General features: G+C 42.5%; 1 protein-coding gene across 9 annotated transcripts in view; it reads left to right on the top strand.

Moving 5' to 3' along the window:
- Positions 1-20,549, top strand: part of UNC79 (unc-79 homolog, NALCN channel complex subunit) — a 243,657-nt gene that overhangs the window by 64,795 nt on the left and 158,313 nt on the right. For all 9 annotated transcript variants that reach the window (XM_084793187.1, XM_084793186.1, XM_084793181.1 and 6 more), the window contains exons 6-7: positions 9,247-9,302; positions 9,992-10,121. In XM_084793187.1, coding sequence (XP_084649313.1) covers positions 9,247-9,302; positions 9,992-10,121 — 186 coding nt within the window. The remainder of the gene's footprint in view (positions 1-9,246; positions 9,303-9,991; positions 10,122-20,549) is intronic.

The following is a 20,549-nucleotide window of genomic DNA, read 5'->3' as shown; positions in this document are numbered from 1 at the left end:
CCCACCCCAAAGGGAGAAAGGGTGGGTTCAAACCTCAAATCAACCCTCAGCCTTGTACATAATCTTCTGTTTCTTCCTTCTAGACCCATTGTGGTGGCAGTCCTATCTTCTCTGTTGCTTTGCTGGATAAGGGTTTGACTCCAAGGCTTCCAGTGGGCTTGTCCCCATAGCTTTAGGTAGCCTGGCTTCCCTCAGTCCACTGGGAATTATCTTAGTTGGGGGCTTCCTGTGATGACTCCCCTCATATCTACCTCAACTTCACCCCCATAGTCTGGGGTCTGGTGCCCCTGGCTTTTCAGGGTGCTTGAACTTTAAGTGGAAGTGTCCATGAGCCCACAACTTCTTTTGGGTGTGGTGCATGCTACTCTGGGGCCCAAATAGCTGCGCTTTGTCAGGTAAAGATTAAGGCTTTAGAGTGTGGAAACTAGATATAGACTGCAGTGTGAGGCCCTCCTCTTGCTAATGCCCCCCCCCCATGAAGCCAGCTGGTACTTGGGCCCTTGTTCCCTAGGCTTGTGATACATGGCAGGCACACTTGCGATTAGTTATTTTGAAGTTGTCTTTGGGGTCACGGACCACAATGCATGGCTTCTCTTGGTTAATGGGTTTTCCAGGTCCTTGGTCACACACCCAGTGGTCTCTCCTCCCAGGCCTTGTCATCCGTTCAGTACAGACAGTCTGAGGAGTTTCCAAACTTTCAGTTGGTTTCTTCTTTGATTAACAACTCTGAAGTAATTTCTTTCTCCTGGAATTTGACTATACGTACTCAGAAAACAGTAACAAAAACAAAAATAAAAACACAAACCAGGTCATTCTTTTAGCACCTTCCCTAGGAATTTCCTCCGCCAGTTTCGTCTCTCACAAACTCTACCTTCTGCAGAACGCCGAGATGTGAACATAATTGGGCCACGTTCCCTGTCACTTTATGACAAGCTTGGCCTTTCCTCCAGTTTGCAATTGCAGTCTATCCCTGTTTCTGTGTGACACCTGATCCTGTCAGAATCACCCCGACTGTTCAGTTGCTTCTTAAAAAACAGACATCCATTTGAGCATACTTTCAGAAGCATTGCGCTTTCTCTGCTCTTCCCTTTCTAAGTCCTCACACAGTTGTCTTTAATAGTCATTCATAGCTATGGTGGCTTTTCCAGAATGTACCTCACAACGCTTACAGTCTACAGTTTTAGGTATTTGTTCCAGCAGCACCTCCCCACCCCCACCCCCACCCCCAGCCATCTCAGACCCAGTTCCCTGCCAGTCTGTTAGTTACTTGTCTCTTTGCTGTGGCAAATGACCCAACAGAAGCAACTCAAGGAAGGAGGGGTTTATTTGACTTGTAGTTTAAGGGTTACACACCACATGATGGCAGGAATGTGAGGCAGCTGCCGTGTTTCAGCACAGTCAGGAAGTGGAGAGAGAGGTGAAGGCTGGACTTTCTGCTCTTTTCTCCTTTTTATTCAGTGTAAGACCCCAGCCCATGAAATGGTTCTCCCTACATCACCCCCTCCTTAGTTGAGCCTCTGGTAGCATGCTCAGAGACACACAGCAGTTTGTCTCCTAGGTACTTCTAAATTGCATTCATGTGTTAGTCCCGATTAGCTGTGACAGGAATACTTTAACATCTGAGTGGCTGCATCACACACTTATTTCTCATGGTTACAGAGTCTTGGAAATTTAGTTTCAAGTTGTTAATAGATTTGCTAGTCTGGTAGGGATCCTTTCCTGGTTCATAGATGAATGTATTTGTTCTGTCCTTGTGTAGCAGAAAGGGTAAGGGGATTCTTTGGGGCTTTAAAAGGATGGTGGGGGGCAGGCTAGGAAACCGGAGAGATGACTTATCAGATAAGAGTGCATACTGCGCTTCCAAAGGATTCAACTTCAATTCCCAGCACCTATGTTGGTCAGCTCACAACTGTCTATAACTTCAACTCCAGGGTATCCACTGCCCTCTTTTGGCCTCTGTAAGTACCGCACTCACATGTACACAGAATTTAATAATGAGAATACTCCCTCTACTAATAAAATATTAAAAAAAACAAGGTCACTAAACCTGATCGTGGGGGCTCTGCCTTCACAACCTAAGCATGTTCTAAAGCCCCACCTCCTAATGATGTCACTCTGGGATTAGAATTTCACATGTGGATTTTGAGGGATAGTCTGTCTAAAAATCCTCGAGTATAACATCTCTGTGATTATTATGTGAATTTAATTGAAATGTTTATTTTAGGGCAAGCTGTAATGTCCTGTCTCACAGTTTACCTTAAAAGGCCATTAAAATACAATTCATTTATTATATATTGTGTTCTGAAAGGATTTTTCATTTAGATACTAGTGAATTGAATGTTATCATGAGGAGTGGGTCCTGATGTTGGGCATCAATATATTGGAGTGGACATTTTGAGGTTAGTTGTATGTGGATTTGTTCCTGGACCTGGGTCTTGGATTTCATCTCATGGAAGGACCAATGTCTGAGTGGTGGGGGAGAAATCCTTTTTTTTTTCCCAGTGGCCAAATAACGAAGAAGAGGGGAGACTACTGTACCCACAAATCAGCTTCTTAACCACAGGGGAGAGGGGTTCCATATATAGGATAGGAGTAATGACAGATGGAAATGAGGATATAAAAGGAGGAATACTCTTGCCTTCTCTGGGATGAGGCAGACCTTCCAGAACCTTCATTGACACTATTTTTTTTTCCTGGGCTGGTCGTTCCAGTCATAGGAGCTGATAGATGTCTTTAGCTTCGATGGGAGAGAAGAGAGACTGGGCTGGACCAGGGCAAGTTAAATAGCACTGTATTATATTTCTGGGCACAAGTTTCTCCAGTGATCAGCATATCCATATATAGAACTTGACCTAAAGATTCAGGCAGAGAAGGGCTAGACAGTGCCAAGATAGAAGCCAAGGCTCCTCCCTCATCCAGCCACTCAGTAGACCTCAGCAGGCCCAAGGGTGGAGTCAGTGTTTTGGCCAAACTGGCCTTCAAGACTCAGGCGACTGTTACCAAGTGTCATCTCTAGGGAGAGAGAGTGAAAAGCAGGTCTTCTTAGCTGGGTAGCCTCTAAATGGGTGATATCTAAGTAAGCCAAGGGCTCTGGAAGCTTTCAGGTTCACTGCGATTTTCCTTCTATCACCACTGGAGAGATTTGTGGTGATGAGACTGTGATTTGGTCCTGACAGACCACCTAATACCTCAGCTGACTTTGGGGGCTTGGAAGGACAGAGTTTTCCTGAGCTCATTTGCGAATGACTGAGTCGAAGCTCTGAACAAGTTTCCAGCCTCAAGGCTGAGTTTTCTCACTTGTGAAATGGGACAGTTCTCCCTGCTACTCATTAACTTGTTGTTGTTAAGATCAACAATTTAAAGACATGTGTGCACATGCCTCCTTGGCCTTGGTGTTCTGACGGGCACATGGTAAGTGCTGGGCAAATTACTCGAACTGAGAGAACTTGCCATTTTCTTCCCCGACTTGAATTGATGGAAAATGACCGTGATCATACAAAATCGCCTGTTATTTTCAAATTTGTTCATGGGGGAATGTTTATAGCCAACGAACTATTCTGTATTCTGTATTGGGGATTGCATTTCTGACTCAAAACTGGTGTGGGGAACAGTTAAGAAATGAGGGAAAGCCACCAAGGTCACTTTGGGATCAAATGTATGCAGGTTTGCTCAAACTTGTAATGAGACAAGACGATGGTGTTGCCATATACGATGTTTACATTTGAGGACAGTTGCAATCAGTTAAAGGGGGAAAAAAATCAACAAACCACACACAGACACACAAACCCATTCTTTTAATGCTTTTAGTAAGCTTTTTAACATTCTACTCTTTACATTTTGGTGGAATAGGGCAGGGGTAGAGAAGCAACAAATGACCTTTTGGTTTTTGTAGCTGGTTGTGTATCATGTTTAGGTATCAGAGGCTGGAGAGATGGTTCTGCAGTTAAGAGCACACATTGCTCTTCCAGAGGATTCAAGTTCAGTGTTTAGTTCCTAGAACCCACGTTAGGGGTTTACAATTGCCTATAACTCTAGCTCCAAGGAGGATCTAATAACTCTGAATTCCACTGGCATCCACACGTGCACACACCCACCCACCTCACACATATGTATGCATAATTAAAAATAAAATAAATCTTAAATAAGAGACGGGCACTTGCTCAAGCAGCTGGTATTCACTGAGTAGCTCCTGTAACTAGATATTGTAGAAACCACAGTAAAAAAGTAAGGGACTTGTTGTGGGTTTGTGTTTCTTTGGGAAGATGAAGCATGTTCCCACAAATCATTACCAACGTGGGGTAGCTAGGTGTGGTAGCACACAGCCGCAATCCCAACACTGGGAAAGCAGAGGATCACTGCATGTTTGAGGTCAGCCTACTTCATGGTGAATTCCGGGTCAGCCAGGGGCCTCAGAGTGAGGCCTCTTTCGCAAAACAAGCAACAATAATAAACATAGAGCAAAATGTGCAAAGGGCCAATTAAATACTGTTGGCTGCTAATTCATCAGAGGAAGAGAACTCTGGGAATTGGAATAATCAGAAACAGTGTTACACTTCTGGAGCAAAGACAATGTGGATCAAGTTCTGGTCGATAGACCTGAGTGGGGCGTTTTGGAGGGGAAGCAATTTGAGCAGAGGCCCTCTCCTAGATGTGTACATGGGATGGTCAGTGGAATTCTCTGAACCGGGTCCATGTAATACACCCTGCAGAAGATCACACATGTGTAACACCAAGTGGCCTGAGACACCTGGACACCCAGGGTTGGCACAGGACAGAGACTACGCAACAGTCGTCTGGGAAACCTTGGCTATCGAGGCAGATTGGATCTGCCTTCATCTTGCGAAGCTTATCATATGGTTGGAGGATATGAAGAACAACTAATTAAACAATTAGAAAGAGAGTGTAAAGTTCCAGTTTTGGCATGCCTTTTCAGCTTCCCATGTCACCAGACTCTATGAAGGGAGATTTTAAATGTATTATGGATGTCAAGGAGGCCTCTTTGGGAAAGCATCCTCACTCTGAGGGACTGAACAGTGAAACAGTGTTTCAAGTTAGGGGTTCAGGCAGAGGTAGCCTGGAAAGCTGGTGAGATGGAAAGACTGGTGAAGCTGAGACTGGGGGTGAGGGCTGCCTTCCTGTGTGACAGGAGACTGGAGAATTTGTAGGGCACTGTGGGCTCCGTTAGGTGGGAAATTCTGCATTTGTATCAACTCTGAGAGGACAGTAGGAGCCCTGAAGCTTCTTGAAGAGGTGTATTTGTGTGTGTATATGTGTCTGTCTGTCTGTCTGTCTGTGTGAGTGTGTATATTTGTGTGGTGTCTGTGTGTATCTGTATGTGTGAGTATGTGCTCTGTGCCTGTGTGCCGGTATATGTGAGTGTGTCAGTGAGGAGTGTGTGTGTGTGTGTGTATTTGTATGGTGTCTTTATGTCTCTCTGTGTGTCTGTGTGTGTGAGTGTATGTGTCTGTATGTGATGACTGTGTGTCTGAGTGTCTGAATGTGAGTATGGTGTGTGTGTGTGTGTGTGTGTGTGTGTGTGAGAGAGAGAGAGAGAGAGAGAGAGAGAGAGAGAGAGAGAGAGAGAGAGAGAAACAGACAAACAGACAGACAGACAAAGGTTGCAGTACAAGTGGTTATTGGATGTGAATTGACCAATAGGGAAATCACTGCACTTGTTGAGACATGTCAAAAGCAAGGGCAGTTGGAACTGGGAAGTGTGTGTGTACAGAGAGCTGTTTGGGAAATGACAGGCACAGGACTTGGATTCTGGTTTGCACTGGCTGAACGCAGTGAGAGTCAATAACAAAGGAAGCACTAGAGGAAGACTGGGCTCTCAGGTTTCTTAGTTACTTGTTGCCATGACAAACTACCGGACAGAAGCAACTCAGGGAAGGGAGGGTTTGTTCTGGATCACAGTTTGGGTGGACACAATCCATCACTGTGAGACAGCTGATCACTTTCCACTTACAATCAGGACCAGAGAGAAGTGACTGCGAGTACCCAGCTCACTTTCTTTTAGCCATGAGATGGTGCCACTGGCATTCAGGGTGAGAATCACCTCTTCTGTTAAACCTCTCTGGAAACATCCTTACTCAGGACGTTTGCTCAGAGGTGTGTCTCCAAGGTGATTCTAAAGTCAGTCAAGTTGACAGTGGAGATGAACCATCACAGGAGGGAAGGTGTGAGATTTGCTTTGGATGTGCTGTGTTCAAGGTGCCTTTGAAACACTGCACAGGAAATGGTGATTAGGTTTTTGTTATGGGTTTGACACTGAGAATAGAGCTCTGAATTGGTGCTAATGAACTTGGACTCTCCACATAAACGGCCAGTGGTCTCCACCCAACTGCAGGTAGGTGGTTAGTATAGCTGCAAAGGAGTGGGTGTGAGAGTGCTAAGGGAAGAGTATAGAATTAATGATAGAGGGGAGCTATAACCAGGCCTCAGGAAATCTGAAAAACAGTAGGGGAGGATGACTTTACCCAGAAGGTATAGATGTGTAGAGGTATAGAGGTGTAGAAGTGTAGACGTGTAGAGGTGTAGACGTGTAGAGGTGTAGAGGTGTAGATGTGTAGACGTGTAGAGGTGTAGAGGTGTAGAGGTGTAGATGTATAGATGTGTAGAGGTGTAGAGGTGTAGATGTGTAGAGGTGTAGAGGTGTAGAGGTGTAGAGGTGTAGAGGTGTAGATGTGTAGACGTGTAGAGGTGTAGAGGTGTAGAGGTGTAGAGGGGTAGAGGTGTAGATGTGTAGATGTGTAGAGGTGTAGAGGGGTAGAGGTTGTTTGTGTAGTTGATTATGGCCACTTTAAACTACATGCACAATGATTAATGGGAAGCTTCACTGTAACCTCATAATATCAGGAGCTGAGGCAGCATCTCATTTCTCTCAGACTTTCCTCTTTGTCTGCATAGTGGCCATCACAGAGGAGGCTAATCATCACAAAACCACATCTGAAACAAGCCAGTTGTTTCTGCAGTGAAAGACAAATGTTCGAGGCCAGTGTGGGCCTACACAGTGAGTTCCAGGTCAGCCTGAGCTACAGAGCATCATCAGAAATGTCCCCTACCCACTTCCAGCTGCAGCAGGGTCTGAGAAAGAGTGCATGTTGGCAGGTATCTAGGAAGAAAGGGCGCCCTGGTCAGCAGTGGAACATCAAAAGCAGTGTCTACCATAGGTGACAGAAAGAAAAGGGTCATGAAGCCATGAGAAGGGAGAGACTTACCCAATGCTTCTGAAGAATCGAGGACATTCAGACGAAACATGCCCACAGTATTTGAATGACAGAGGTCACCAGTGCATAACCTTCCGTCTTGGGCTGGAGCTGGAACTTATGGAAAGAACCAAACACCAATCTATCTAGAGTGAATGTTGTTCTTTTTAGAAGTGACCACTTGCTGTTGTATAGCTCTAACCGGTCCCCCGTAAAAGAGCCGGTTGTGAAGACACCAAATGCTTTGGTGAAAGGAAATGAAAAAGTCAAGCTGGTCCTGAATATGAAGTTTCCCCCGTGGTGATCTTTCATAGTACTAGAGGGCACTATTGGAGGATGCTGAACCCTGTGAACCACAATAACGGGCAAGATATGCCCATGGGTGCAAGAGTGGCACAAATATCATGGAGGTAACCAACTACTTTCAGGTTGGATTTAAGGCCTGAGCCACAGGAGAAAATGCATGCCTGGAACTATAAATTTGGCTAATAATAAATGGCTGGGGGGCTTCTAGGCTCAGGCACGAACCTACTACTATTATTTTGCTAAGTGGGCATAGTGCCCTATTTCTATACCTACTGATCAGAACAGCTCTTAGACACTAGAAAAGAATTTTTGTGGAATGGACAGTGGGTGACATAGAAACTCACAGCTGGTCAAAGTGCAGAGTACAAGTGTTAATGGAGTGCTCAGCTACAGATGGAGCACATATACGCTCCTCCCTCCCAAGGCTCAGGGACTGTTATAGAAGAGGAACAGGAAAGAGCCTAAGAGCCATAGGTCAGGGAGGACTGGATTGAAACTGTCTTCCGGACCTGACAGGACTGCTGCATTCATCAACTCAGAAGATCAAGCCAGCTGTGTTGGAGAGATGGCTCATTAGTTAAGACATGTGCTGCTCCTACAGAGGAGTCAGTTTGGCTTTCTTAGCACCTAAGTGGTGGCTCACAATTACCTCCAGTTCCAGAGGCTCTGGCATCCTTTTCTGGCTTCTGTGGGCACCTCACACATAAATGGTGCACATACATACATACGTACATACATACATACATACATACATACATGCATACATACATACATACACACACATAAAATAAAGATACACTAATCTCTAAAAACAGTCAAGCCAGGTAGCATTCTTCATGGGGGGGGTGAGGGGCTCCCAAGGCCCCCCATAACTGAGGAACAGTTGACCACTGATGGTGTCTGGGGAGGGAGAGTCAGTTTTCTTTACGGGTGTGGCCCCTAATGGGCTGACTAAGCTTTACCAGGTGACACCCATGAGTACATAGACAGCAAAGTATTGGATTTGGGGGACTATTATGAGAAAGGGAAATAAAGGACACAAAGTAAGGGTGAATATGATAAAAATACATTGTATAAGATTATCCAGTGATTAATAACAATATTTTACTGAAAGCAAATGAAAAAAACAAAACAATTTCCCTGTAACGTGGATTCAGTTCTGGCCAGCAATGCCTGCTGGGAGCTTCTGAGGCATCCTTTTTTTTTCTTCATGATGAGAGGAGAGGATTATTGACCAAGTGGTACAATTGCCATTTTAGTCCAACTCAAGTGTCACTTGGCATTTTTCAATCGTAGGCGGGATAGGAAAGTCAGCATTAGTTTCTTAACTGCAGCCTGGTATTTGTGAGGTAATGTGCATGGATCGCTCAGGGTAACATCTGACCAAAAAAAAAAAAAAAAAAAAAAAAAAGAGTTCACTTAAAAAGTATGAGCTTGCAAATGACGTCATCTGGTGAGGCTTTCCCTTCTCACTTAGCTGCCTTGGTCCAAACTTATTTTATGTAAGTGTAATTGCTAGAGAGATCTAGCATTTCCTTTCTTAGTGCAATTTGCAAAGTACTTCTGAGCGGCTTTGGGAGAGAGCTTGGTAAAGCTAAGGGCTGCTGTGATTTCTAAAGGTGTGGTAAATACTTTCTAATTTAATGATTAAAGTGAAAATAGATGCTGAAGTGATTTATTGTCTCTCCAGGGATGCTTTTCTGGTACTTACATTTCGTTTTCCGCCTTGCAGTGTATCACTGTCAATTATTGGAATGCCTCATGAAATATAAACAAGAAGTCTGGAAGGTAAGTTTTGGGTCAAGATCGGCTCATATTTACAAACTTGACTGATATAAACCTTAGCCATTAGATATTATAGCCATTGTTTTGATCAGATTTATATCTGACTTGTTATTTCGGTGTGATTAACTTGTATTTAAATTTTTACTAGTAAAATTATCACTTAGAACAGAAATCAAACTTTAAGAACAGAATGTCTTGACAGAATAATGAATGTATCTTATTCATGGAATTAGGCAACTATTATATTGCATGACAAGTATAATTTTAATGTGAGATTGCTTGAGAATTTGTCTTTCTCTCCCCCCACCCCCCAACTAGAATTCAACGTGAATTGTTAAGAAATGTGATTAGGAAAAAAATGTAAAAAGAAACTCAGTGTTTGGTATGTGGTTCAAACACTGTTTGAAAAATCTTTCCTTAATTTGAATCTCATTAGAGGGTTAATGGACAATGCACTTTTGGGCTCTCCTTGGGGGCATCATTGGCAGACCACATAAACAAACATGTGAATACATGAAGGAAACGATATGGTAACATAATTTAATCTCTAAAGTGCACCTGGATGGTGGGACCCAGGGAAACGACCTGCCCTAATCTCAATTAGAATGTCTACTGCTTTGCTAATATCGGGTGAGCGATCGTTATTTTTATTTGATGTTGCTGATGTCAAACTGTGTCTCTTCCTCTGGCAGGATCTTTTATATGTGATTGCCTATGGGCCCTCACAGGTGAAGCCCCCAGCGGTACAGATGCTTTTCCACTACTGGCCCAACTTAAAACCTCCCGGGGCAATAAGCGAGTACAGGGGGTTGCAATACACAGGTAAGAAGAGAAGAGCTTCGTGGTGGCCCTGTGGCCATCTCTCTCATGCCACCTGTGCCTTGCCTTATGTTAAAAAGACCATCCCGTTAGACATTGTCATAAGTCCTTTCAGACATTGGGTTTGACGATTAGCTAGGTTCATTAGTCCAGGCTATTAGGGGAAGTCTGAGGCAGGAAGATCAGTTAAGCCCAGGAACTTGAGGGGCCACCTTAGGCAACATAGCAAGATCCCATCTCTTAAGATAATCAACAGTTTAGGGTGGCTGGTTTATGCATGCGGTAATATTACCCAGCACTTAGAAGGTAGAGGCAGGAGGATCAGAACAAATCAGGTTTGAAGTCATCATGAACTATAAGAAAACCTGTTTCAAAAGGAAACAAAACACAGCCGAAAGAAAAACAAGCAAAAACACACCCGTAATTATACTAGTTAAAATATCTTTGACATCAGAGCAGATTGCCTAAGACCCTATCCCAGTTGCTATCCAGAGGGCCTGCATCTTACTCACGGCTAAGTTAATTACTACGGAACCACAAGTGATGGGAACAAGGTTGCCGATTTACTCTCATTTAGCAAAACTCCAGCTGCCTAATTCTCTTCTTGTAAGAGACCTGGCTGTATTTTCAGTGTCGCCAGAAGTGTTTCATTATGACAATGAAACAGTAAGTTTAAATGCAACGATATAGTTGGACATGGTGGCACACTCCTATGACCTCATCATCTTGCAGGCTGACATAAAAATCTCTAGAGTTCAAGGCCAGCTGGGGCCACATAGTGGATTATAAGCCAGTCTGCGCTTTAAGAAACCCTTTAAAAAATAGTGACATATAATCTACCAAGAAACTTATAGGGGGGGCGGGGAAGACAGACAGAAAGACTGACACAAGATACTGGGTTGCTGCTTATATCACAAAGTATAAGAAAATCCCAGTGGGATCTGGACCCGAGGGGGCCAGCACAAACTGCTGTACCAACCAAGGGCAACGCAAGCAGTAAACCTAGACCCCCTATTCAGATCTAGCCAACGGACAGCACATTCTCCATAGTTATGGGGAGAGTGGGACTGACTCTGACATGAACTCTGGTGCCCTCTATTTGACCACTTCCCCTTGGTGGGGCGGCCTGGTGGCACTCAGAGGAAGGGGAAGCAGGCTATCCGGATGAGATCTGATAGGTTTCATATGGTGGGGGAGGAGGTCCCCTTCTGTCACAGGTCTAGGGGAGGGGAATAGGGTGAAAGAGGGAGGGAGGGGGAACTGGAAGATACAAGTGAGGGGATAACAATCAGGATGTAATCTAAACAAATTATCTAAAAAAAAAAAAAAAGAAAAAATAAGAGAGAGAGAGGGAAAAACAATGGATAGTTTAGGGCTCTGATAAAGTGCCTCATGTGTGGTTTTTATTCATCTATGAAAACACAAGAAATGAAAAAGAAAAGAGAAATAAAACTGAGATTTTCTTTTTTTTCCCTTTCACTTTTTTTTATTGATTCATTCATATTACATCTCAATAGTTATTCCATCCCTTGTATCCTCCCATTCCTCCCTCCCTCCTGCTTTCCCCCTACTCCCCTCCCCTATGACTGTGACTGACGGGGACCTCCTCCCCCTGTATATACTCATAAGGTATCAAGTCTCTTCTTGGTAGCCTGCTATCCTTCCTTTGAGTGCCAGCCACCAGGCCTCCCCATCCAGGGGACGTGGTTAAATGTGGGGCACCAGAGTTCGTGTGAAAGTGAGTCCCCACTCTCCACTTAACTGTGGAGAATGTCCTGTCCATTGGCTAGATCTGGGTCAGGGTTCAATGTTTACTGCACATATAGTCCTTGGCTGGTGTCATAAAAATTGAGATTTTTCTAAGACTAAAAAATATAAGACAGACAGACAGATGGAAAGAAAGAAAGAAAGAAAGAAAGAAAGAAAGAAAGAAAGAAAAAGAAAATCTCATTGTCTCTCATTGATTTTCTGATGCCCAGACATACCTCCCCTCAACAATGTAGGCTATATGCACTGCCCCTCAATGGGGAGGGCGTATGTTTTCACCGCAGAAGATAGATTCCAAGTGGTGAATTCCAGGATAGCAATGCTGGCAGAGTTAATGCAGGGAAGGTGGACAGAGAGTTCATTGAAGTTGCAAATCTTTTGTTGGTATTGATACGGAATGTTTTGCTGTTGCTAGATGAACAAGTTGAATGTTAACACTTAGCACACATGTAGAGTAAAAAGTAAAACAGCGGAAATACCTGACACCAGGCCTTTCTGTACGGTCCCCGACATAAACTCCCCCGTGATGTTTGCGTGGGTGATTAGTACTTAGGTGATAAATGTTTGATGAAGTAACTGTGCTCCAAGCACTGAATTTTTGTGGTTGATATGGGAACAAGTGCAGAAGCAGACCTCAATAAATTGAATATAGTCCAGAAATTCATTTTACCCAGCAAATATTCATGGGGTATCTAGTATGGAAATTCATTTTATTCAGCAAATATTTACTGGGTGTCTGCTGTTAGCCAGGCATATCTCTGGGCATCAATGAGGAAAACAAAACAGTGTATGGTCATTAGCATCTTAGAGCTTTCATGGTAGTTGTAGGGGAAAAAAAATCCAGAGATTGCCTTCTATGGCTACTAGCACTAAGGTAGAGCAAAGACAAATGTGTGAGAACCATTGGAGGGCCCCTAGCTCATCCCGGCCATCGATAAGTCCTGGGGAGAGGCATTTGATATGGGAGGTTCTCCAGTGGGTGAAGTCTTAGCTAGCATAACTAGACATGGGAAGGAGAGGAAACCATGGGTGCATAAAACATGAATGTGGGGTGAGAGGAACTCCAGGGCTTTCGAGGTGGATGCAGCAGACATGTCGGTGCTGTTTAGGAACTGGAAAATTACAAGGCAGCTACAGCGACATGAGGAGGCCAGCCAAGGCTTGCAGTGCTGTGATAGAGCTGGGGTTGTTTTCCAACAGCAACACAGTTCCTGGTGTAGGTTTTGATGAGACTCACCATCCAGGGCCTCCTTCAGTCTTGAACACTGACAGTCATTTCCACTTGCAGGGTAGCCAAAGCCTCTAGCAAAGACCAGTCAAACCTCTTCATTAAAGTTGGCTTAGGTTCACATGCTAAGATCAAAGCCACACTTTCTCATTCTCTTGGACTCAAGGAGAGGTAGTTGACTAGGGGGCGTCACTCTTCAACCTGCCCTTGTAATCATGTGCCTGGCTTCTCTTTGTTCACTGCTGATCCCCACGTGCTACTTGTAGCCAGGCACCATCCTCAGTGATAAAGGAGACCAGAGAGATAGAGTCGTGGGAAACAGTCATCACTGTGGTCCATGTAGTGCTGTGCGTCTGGCACCAGCTGCCCCTTGATATTGTTCTTGTAGTGGGGGACTTTGAGACTTTCCCTTCTGCGTTAGTCTATTGGTATTGTCACCATCCCCGTCTTGTTTAGGCAGCCATATTGTTGAGGTATAGTTTTCATGACATGTCTGATTTGGGGTCCCCTGACTCTTAGAAACTTTCATCTCCCTCTTCTGAGCACTAGGTGCAGGGATTGTATTGTCAATGTATTGGTTGAGGCTAGGCACCTCATGATGAGTTGCTCTCTGTATTTTGACCAGCTGTGATGTGACCATTTGTTGAAAAGAGAAGATTCTTTGATGAGGAGCAAGCAGTACACTTATAAGACAGTGAGATTCCTAGAACCATGTTTATTTTTAATATGTGTGTGGTGTGCGTGTGAGCACCTGGGTTTGCACGTGTGGAGGTCAGAAAGCGATGCCAGCTGTTCCTCCATCACTCCTCACTTTATCGTTTGAAATGGACTTTTCCTCTGAACCTGGATGCTCTGTTTTTTTGATGGATGCTGGTCATCATCAATCCTGTGATATCCTTCTGTGTCTACCTCTCCACAGATGCAGCCACGCCTGACTCCAAACTCATACAGTGATTTTTCTTGTTACAGCATACCAAATAGTAAATGACTTAGTCTTTTTAGCAAAGAAATGACCAGTTGTTAGGTAGTTTCCACTTAACTACATTTCTAGACAGAACGGAGAGAATAGGAGCTGCACCATAAGTCTAAGCCTGATCTGGGTTGTCAGACACAGCATATAGCATAACCAGTGCTAGTGCGCTTGGATTTTCGAGATGTGTGTATGGGAAGGTTGAACCAGCCCTTTCTGCTCTTCTTTCCCAATCAATAGGGTCTTTCTTTTCTTTAATTGTCTTGATTTTGTATCTACACAACTAAATTTTCTTTCTTTCTTTCTTTCCTTCTTCTTCTTCTTCTTCTTCTTCTTCTTCTTCTTCTTCTTCTTCTTCTTCTTCTTCTTCTTCCTCTTCTTCTTCTCCTCCTCCTCCTCCTCTTCTTCTTCTTCTTCTTTTTTCTGAGGTGTGGTTTCTCTGTGTAGCCTTGGCTGTCCTGGACTCACTTTGTAGATCAGGCTGGCCTCGAACTCACAGAGATCCTTCTGCCTCTGCCTCTCTGAGTGCTGGGACTAAAGGCTTGTCCCACCATGCCTGGCTCTAAATATTCTTAAGACTATTTTGTTGGTGCAGTATACACATGCAGAAACCCCAAGTGAGTGTGTGTGATACCCTTCCTACTGCGCTCCTTCAGTGACGGCCTCCTTTCAACATCAGGCTAGCTTTGCCTGAGTTTGGATTTTATAAAAATGGAAGTATCTGTTACGTGTGTGTGTGTGTGTGTTGTTAATTGGCATGCTAATGATAATTATTGCCTGTTCACTTTTATTGCTACACATAGCCCATAAAAAACATGTACTACAAATTTCTTGTTTTCTCTACTATTAATAAACATTTGGGTTGTTCTTAACTTTTGGTTGCTGAAATACTGCTACTCTAAGCAGTTTTGGTGTCTTTGATATGAAATATATATATATATATCCCTACACTGGACCTGTTGGGCTAAAGAACACACATGTGCCTAACTTTATAGACAATGAAGAACAGCTTCCCAGTTCAGTTATGCTAATCCATACCCTCATTATAAGTGTATATTTATTGTAGTAGCTTTGTTAAACATTATTCTATCTATCATATCATTATAGAACAATAACATATATTTCCTTTCTAATCTATAAGACTTTTGTGGATTTTAAATCTGTTATTTAACATCAGTCATATTAATTGTACAGATGGCTTTCCATATGATATTGCTACACATGCTCATAATGGGAAGTCTCGTTTTATTTAACAATCTATTATAGTTTTATTCAGGAAGTTATTGTCTTAGTCAATGATCTATTGCTGTGAAGAGACTCTATGACCATGGCCACTCTTTTTTTTTTTTAAGTCTTGTTTTTTTGTTTTTTTTTTTTTTTTCAGTGAAATTCTTTTTTTTTTTTTAATTAATTTATTCATATTACATCTTGATTGTTAGCCCTTCCCCTGTTTCCTCCCATTCCTCCCTCCCTCCCACTTCCCCCCTTCTCCCCTCCCCTATGTCTGTGATTGAGGGAGACTTCTTCCCCCTATGTATGCTCTAAGATTATTGAGTCTCTTCTTGGTAACTTGCTATCCTTCTTCTGAGTGCCACCAGGCCTCCCCATCCAGGGGACATGGTCAGAAAAGGGGCACCAGAGTTCACGTGAGAATCAGATCTCACTCTCCACTCAACAGTGGAGAATATCGTGTTCGTCGGCTAGGTCTTGGTAGGGGTTCGAAGTTTACTGCCTATTTCTCCTTGGCTGGTGCTTTAGTTTGAGGAGGACCCCAGGACCCAGATCTGCCTGTCATAAAGTTCTTCTTGTAGGTTTCCAGGACCCTGTGGGTCCTGTTATTTCCCCATTCTTCCATGCTACTCTCGCCTAAAGTCTCAATAGGATGTCCTCTCCTCTGACCCACTTTCTTGGTAAGTAAGGTTTTTCATGGGACGTATCCCTTGGACTAGTGTTTTGATATAAGTGAGTCTTGTTTTTTAAAGATTTATTTATTTACTTATTGTATATGAGTGCTTTATCTGCAGAAGAGGGCATCAGATCACATTATAGAGGGTTTTGAGTCACCATCCACAGCCACTCTTAAAAAGGAAAACATTTCATTGAGGCTGGCTTACAGTCCAAAAGTTTTATCCATTGTCGTCATTTTCACAAGTTGGAAGCCTAGCTGGGTGGGGTCTTGCCCTGACATCACCACTCTTCTTATTCCATTTAGGGCCAGGCTTTTCTTTGAACTTTTTATCTGTTTGAGCACTGGATTTGACTCCATTACACTTCCTGGTTCTCCTTTTCTCCTCAAACTGTATATTTTGTAGTTTTTCTGGCTTACCTTGTTTCTTTTCATTATAGGTGTGCATAAGACTGGCCACAATAACCACGGGACACAGTCAGTGCTAGGCTGATTTGAAATTTACTCTGCTAATACTGTCAGTCTAAAACTCTTCAGTTTAGCATCAGGCAGAGTTTTTGGACAAGGCAAAAAAAAAAAAAAAAAAAAAAACCAGCCACATTCTTTGTCAAAATATCACAAGAACTTTCTCTAGGTCACATGCTAATATTTTTCTCCTCTGAAACTTCTTAAGCCAGCCGATCTCCCTTCCCTGCAAGTTCAAATCACCCTCAGTACCACTGCCATGCTCCTACTAATATTGTTCATTAAGCCCCACTTAGGGCATTCAACTGCTTTTCTAATCCAAAGTCCCCAAAGACCACATCCCCCCAAGCAAAAGCATGGTCAGGCCTATCACAGCAATACCCCAGTCCCTGGTACCAACCTCCATTTAGGGTTTTATTGCTGTGAAAAGACACCATGACCAACGCAACTCTTATAAAGGGAAACATTTCTTCAGGGCTGCCTTACAAGCCTTTGGGGGCCATTCCTATGCAAACCTCCAGTTACTGTCTGCCCCTAACTCTTGAAATGTTTTCCCGTAGAAATTGTAATGATTCGTCTTAAAGCTTGTGGTTGAGTTGTAGTTGATTTTGGTATCCAGTTCCAGCCTTCTATGTGTGTATATCTAGTTTCCTCAGCAACACTTGTTAAAGACGATGTCTTTTGAAAAATGCACTATGTTTTTTGTATCCTCTTCAGGGCGAAACAGTTAGAGCCACTTGGGTTAAATTCTGCGTCTTTTATTGCCCTTTTCTGTGGCAATGCTGTGCTGTTTTGTTCCTAGTGATCTGTAGTGTAGTTTGAAGGCCGTATTGAGATAAATTCCAGTATTGCTCTTTTTGCTTAGGATTGCTTTGGCTATTTCCATAGGTCTTTGTGTTTGCAGATGAACTTTAGGTTTGTTTTTTCTAGATCTGTGAGGAATGTCATTGGACTTTGATGGAGATTGTATTGGGCTTTGTCCATCATTTTCTACAATATGGTTGTTTACAGAGTATTTTCCTGGTCTGTGAACATGGGAGCTCTTTCTGTTTTTCAAATGTCTTTTGTAATATTCTTTTTCATGCTTTATAGTTTTCTTTGTAGGACACTGTCACTTCATTGGTCAACCTTATGCCTATGGGTTTTAATCTAATTTTGAAACTACTGTGATAAGGGTTGTTAACTAATCTCTTTTTCCAAGAGTTCGTTGTTGGTGTATAAGGCAGTAGTAGATGTTTTTAAATGTTGATTTTTGTGCCTTGTTACTTTGATGAAAGTATATTAAACACATCTAAGAGTTTTTTTGTAGATTACTTAAAGTCTTATATCACCTGAAAATTGGTGTAATTTAACTTTTTCATTTCCTCTTTGTGCCCACTTCTTTCCCTCGCCTATCACTCTGGCTGAGTTTTTAAGCATTATTATAAAAGAGAAGATGGAGGGCAATTGTGTCTCATTTCTGGGTTTGGATAAAATGTTTTCTGTCTCCCCTCCATGTAGTGTTGGCTGCAGGTCTGCCATAAATGTCCTTTATTACACTGAAATATGATCTTTCTAGTCCTGTATTCTTCATAACTTTTAATTATGAAGGAGTATTGGCTCTTGTCAAAGATCTTTCTGAAACGATGCTGTGATTCTTGTTTTCGTCGTTGCTCGGGCTAAACCTGTGTTGATTTCTAAGTTCCGGCATGGTTTGCTCTTTGACCTACAGAAAATCAATAAGAACAAGCTATAGTTTTATCCCTTTGTGGTCAGATAACATATTTGTACGATATATTAGTATTGTATGCGCACGTTTATGTGTATGTGGTATGCGCATGTGTAAATGCTCCTATATGTCTACCTGTGTACACACATGTATGTGAGTGTGGAGACAAGAGGTTCATGCATTCTCCACTTTATTTTGGTTTTTTGGAACAGGGTCTTACTAAATAGCAATGGCCGACTGGGAATTCATTATGTAGACCAGGCGGGCCTCAAACTCAGAGCCATCCACATGCCTCTGCCTCCCAAGTGTGGAAATTAAAGGTATGTACTCACGCCTGCCTTTTATTTTTTGAGACAAGGTTTTTCACTGAACTTGAAACTCTGATTTGGCTTAACCGAGAGGCCAGCAAGCTCCAGGTGTCCCTCTGTCTCTCTGTCACCAGCTCTGGAACTCCAGGCTGGCTTTGTTGTGCCTGGCTTTTTTTTTTTTGTCTGAGTGCAGAGATAAAATTCAGACCGCTATTCTTGCACAGCAAGTACTTTATTTAACTGGTCCATCTCCATAGTCCCGCATCACTTATTTTAAAAATATTTTCCTTTAGGGCTGAGCAACTTGTACAGTACTTTATGTGAAATAAACCTTCTATACTATCATTACATTTTTAGACCTTAAATTTTTACTATTTTGTTTTTTTCCATATGAGTGTCTTGCCTGCATGTATGTATATCTGTGTACCATGTGCCTACCTGGTGCCCAAAAAGGTCAGAAGAGGGCATCAGATCCACTGGATCTGGAGTTATAGACAGTTGTGAGCTGTCATGTGGGTGCTAGGAGCCACACCCTGTCCCTCTACAGGAGCAGCACGTGCTGTAAAACACTGAGCCGTCTCTCCAGCGCAGTCATTGCATTTTGTTCACTTTCCCTTTCATTACCAAGAGTGAAGCCTTGATTTTTTTTACTATAATTGTGGGATTTGTCTAATTCCTTCTTGTTCTGATCTACTTACTGTTTATATTTTGCAATGGTGTTAGTAAGTATATACAAATTGCAAATTTAGAATCCAGTCTCTTCCAGGTGAATTGAAACCTTTACCATTTTTTTTGAAATGTATGTTTTATCTTTTATGATTCTTTTTGTGTTAAAATGTACTTTGTCACAGGCTAATATAGCTATGCAGCCTTGTGCGAGTGGTTTATGGTATAACTTTCCCCATTCTTTTATTTTCAACTTTTTATCTTATACAAAAAGCCAGCGAACTCTCTCCGGGCAGCCCCCATCTCCATCTGTCTAGTGCTGGATTTCAGGTGAGCCAGGACACCCACCTGCCAGTCACATGGGCTCCGGGGTCTCAACGCTTGTCCTCAAACTTGTTTACCATGTACTTCAGACATTTGAAAAAAAATTTTTTTTAAAATGCACCTTTGTGTTTCCTTTAATGCTAATCTACTGGGGCTAATTTTTCTCTCTTTGTATTTATCTGGAAAAACAATGTCATTGTCTTGCCTTTATTTTATTTACTTATTTAGCTTTTTGAGAGAGTTCTTAATGTGAAAATCCAACTAGCCCAGGATGTGAGATCCTCTTAAGTGTGTTTTCTCTATGTATATAGTTCTAAACTGGTAGTCATTTTATTTATAAACCTTGAAAGTATTTTATGAGCTTTATTTTTGTTGCTGTTATTTCGACGCACACTATTGCTAATTTAGACGCAAACCTCTCTTTACTTATATACGGTTTTTTTTTTGTTTGTTTGTTTGTTTTTTTGTTTTTTGGCTACTTGGCTGTGCTCTGTCTAGTTCAGTTATTTCTACTTGTTTTTCCTGGCAGCTCATAGGATTTCTCTACCTGATACTTGATGTCTTTTCAGTTATGGAAAATGTCAGGTTTTATCTCGGGGCCGTTGGTGATAATGGTACTTAATTAAGGTATCATGTGGGCAGCTGGATTAGTTTCAGCCAATGTACCATGCTCTTATAGTCATCAGGAAGACAAACACAAACAAACAAACAAACAAAGGACAACAATAAACCACAGACAATAATAGCACGTTTCTTCAGATCAGCACATCCCTCTTCTACCCATGGGCAATCACTGATGTGGTTTTAATAGAATTGATGCGTTCATCTAATTCAGGCATTCATGCAAGTTACATGGAAGAAGCATGCAGTTTCCTTGCCCACTTCACTCATCTGCACAGCGTTACTGAGTTAACCTATATTGTTAAAGATATTAGTTCTTTTCATTCTCCAAATGTCCTATTTTATCACTATTTGTGTTGTTTTTAACTTGGGGAAGATGTGTGAAGCTGCTATGAGCATCTTATGAAATCCAATGATTTGTGTAATAGTAGGTAATTGACTTAAAAATGTATTATTGTCTCACGCGTG

The sequence above is a fragment of the Acomys minous genome, assembly GCF_964271855.1.
Source record: "Acomys minous genome assembly, chromosome: 8".
Lineage (NCBI taxonomy): Eukaryota > Metazoa > Chordata > Mammalia > Rodentia > Muridae > Acomys > Acomys minous.
This window is presented reverse-complemented; position numbering and strand designations above follow the sequence as displayed.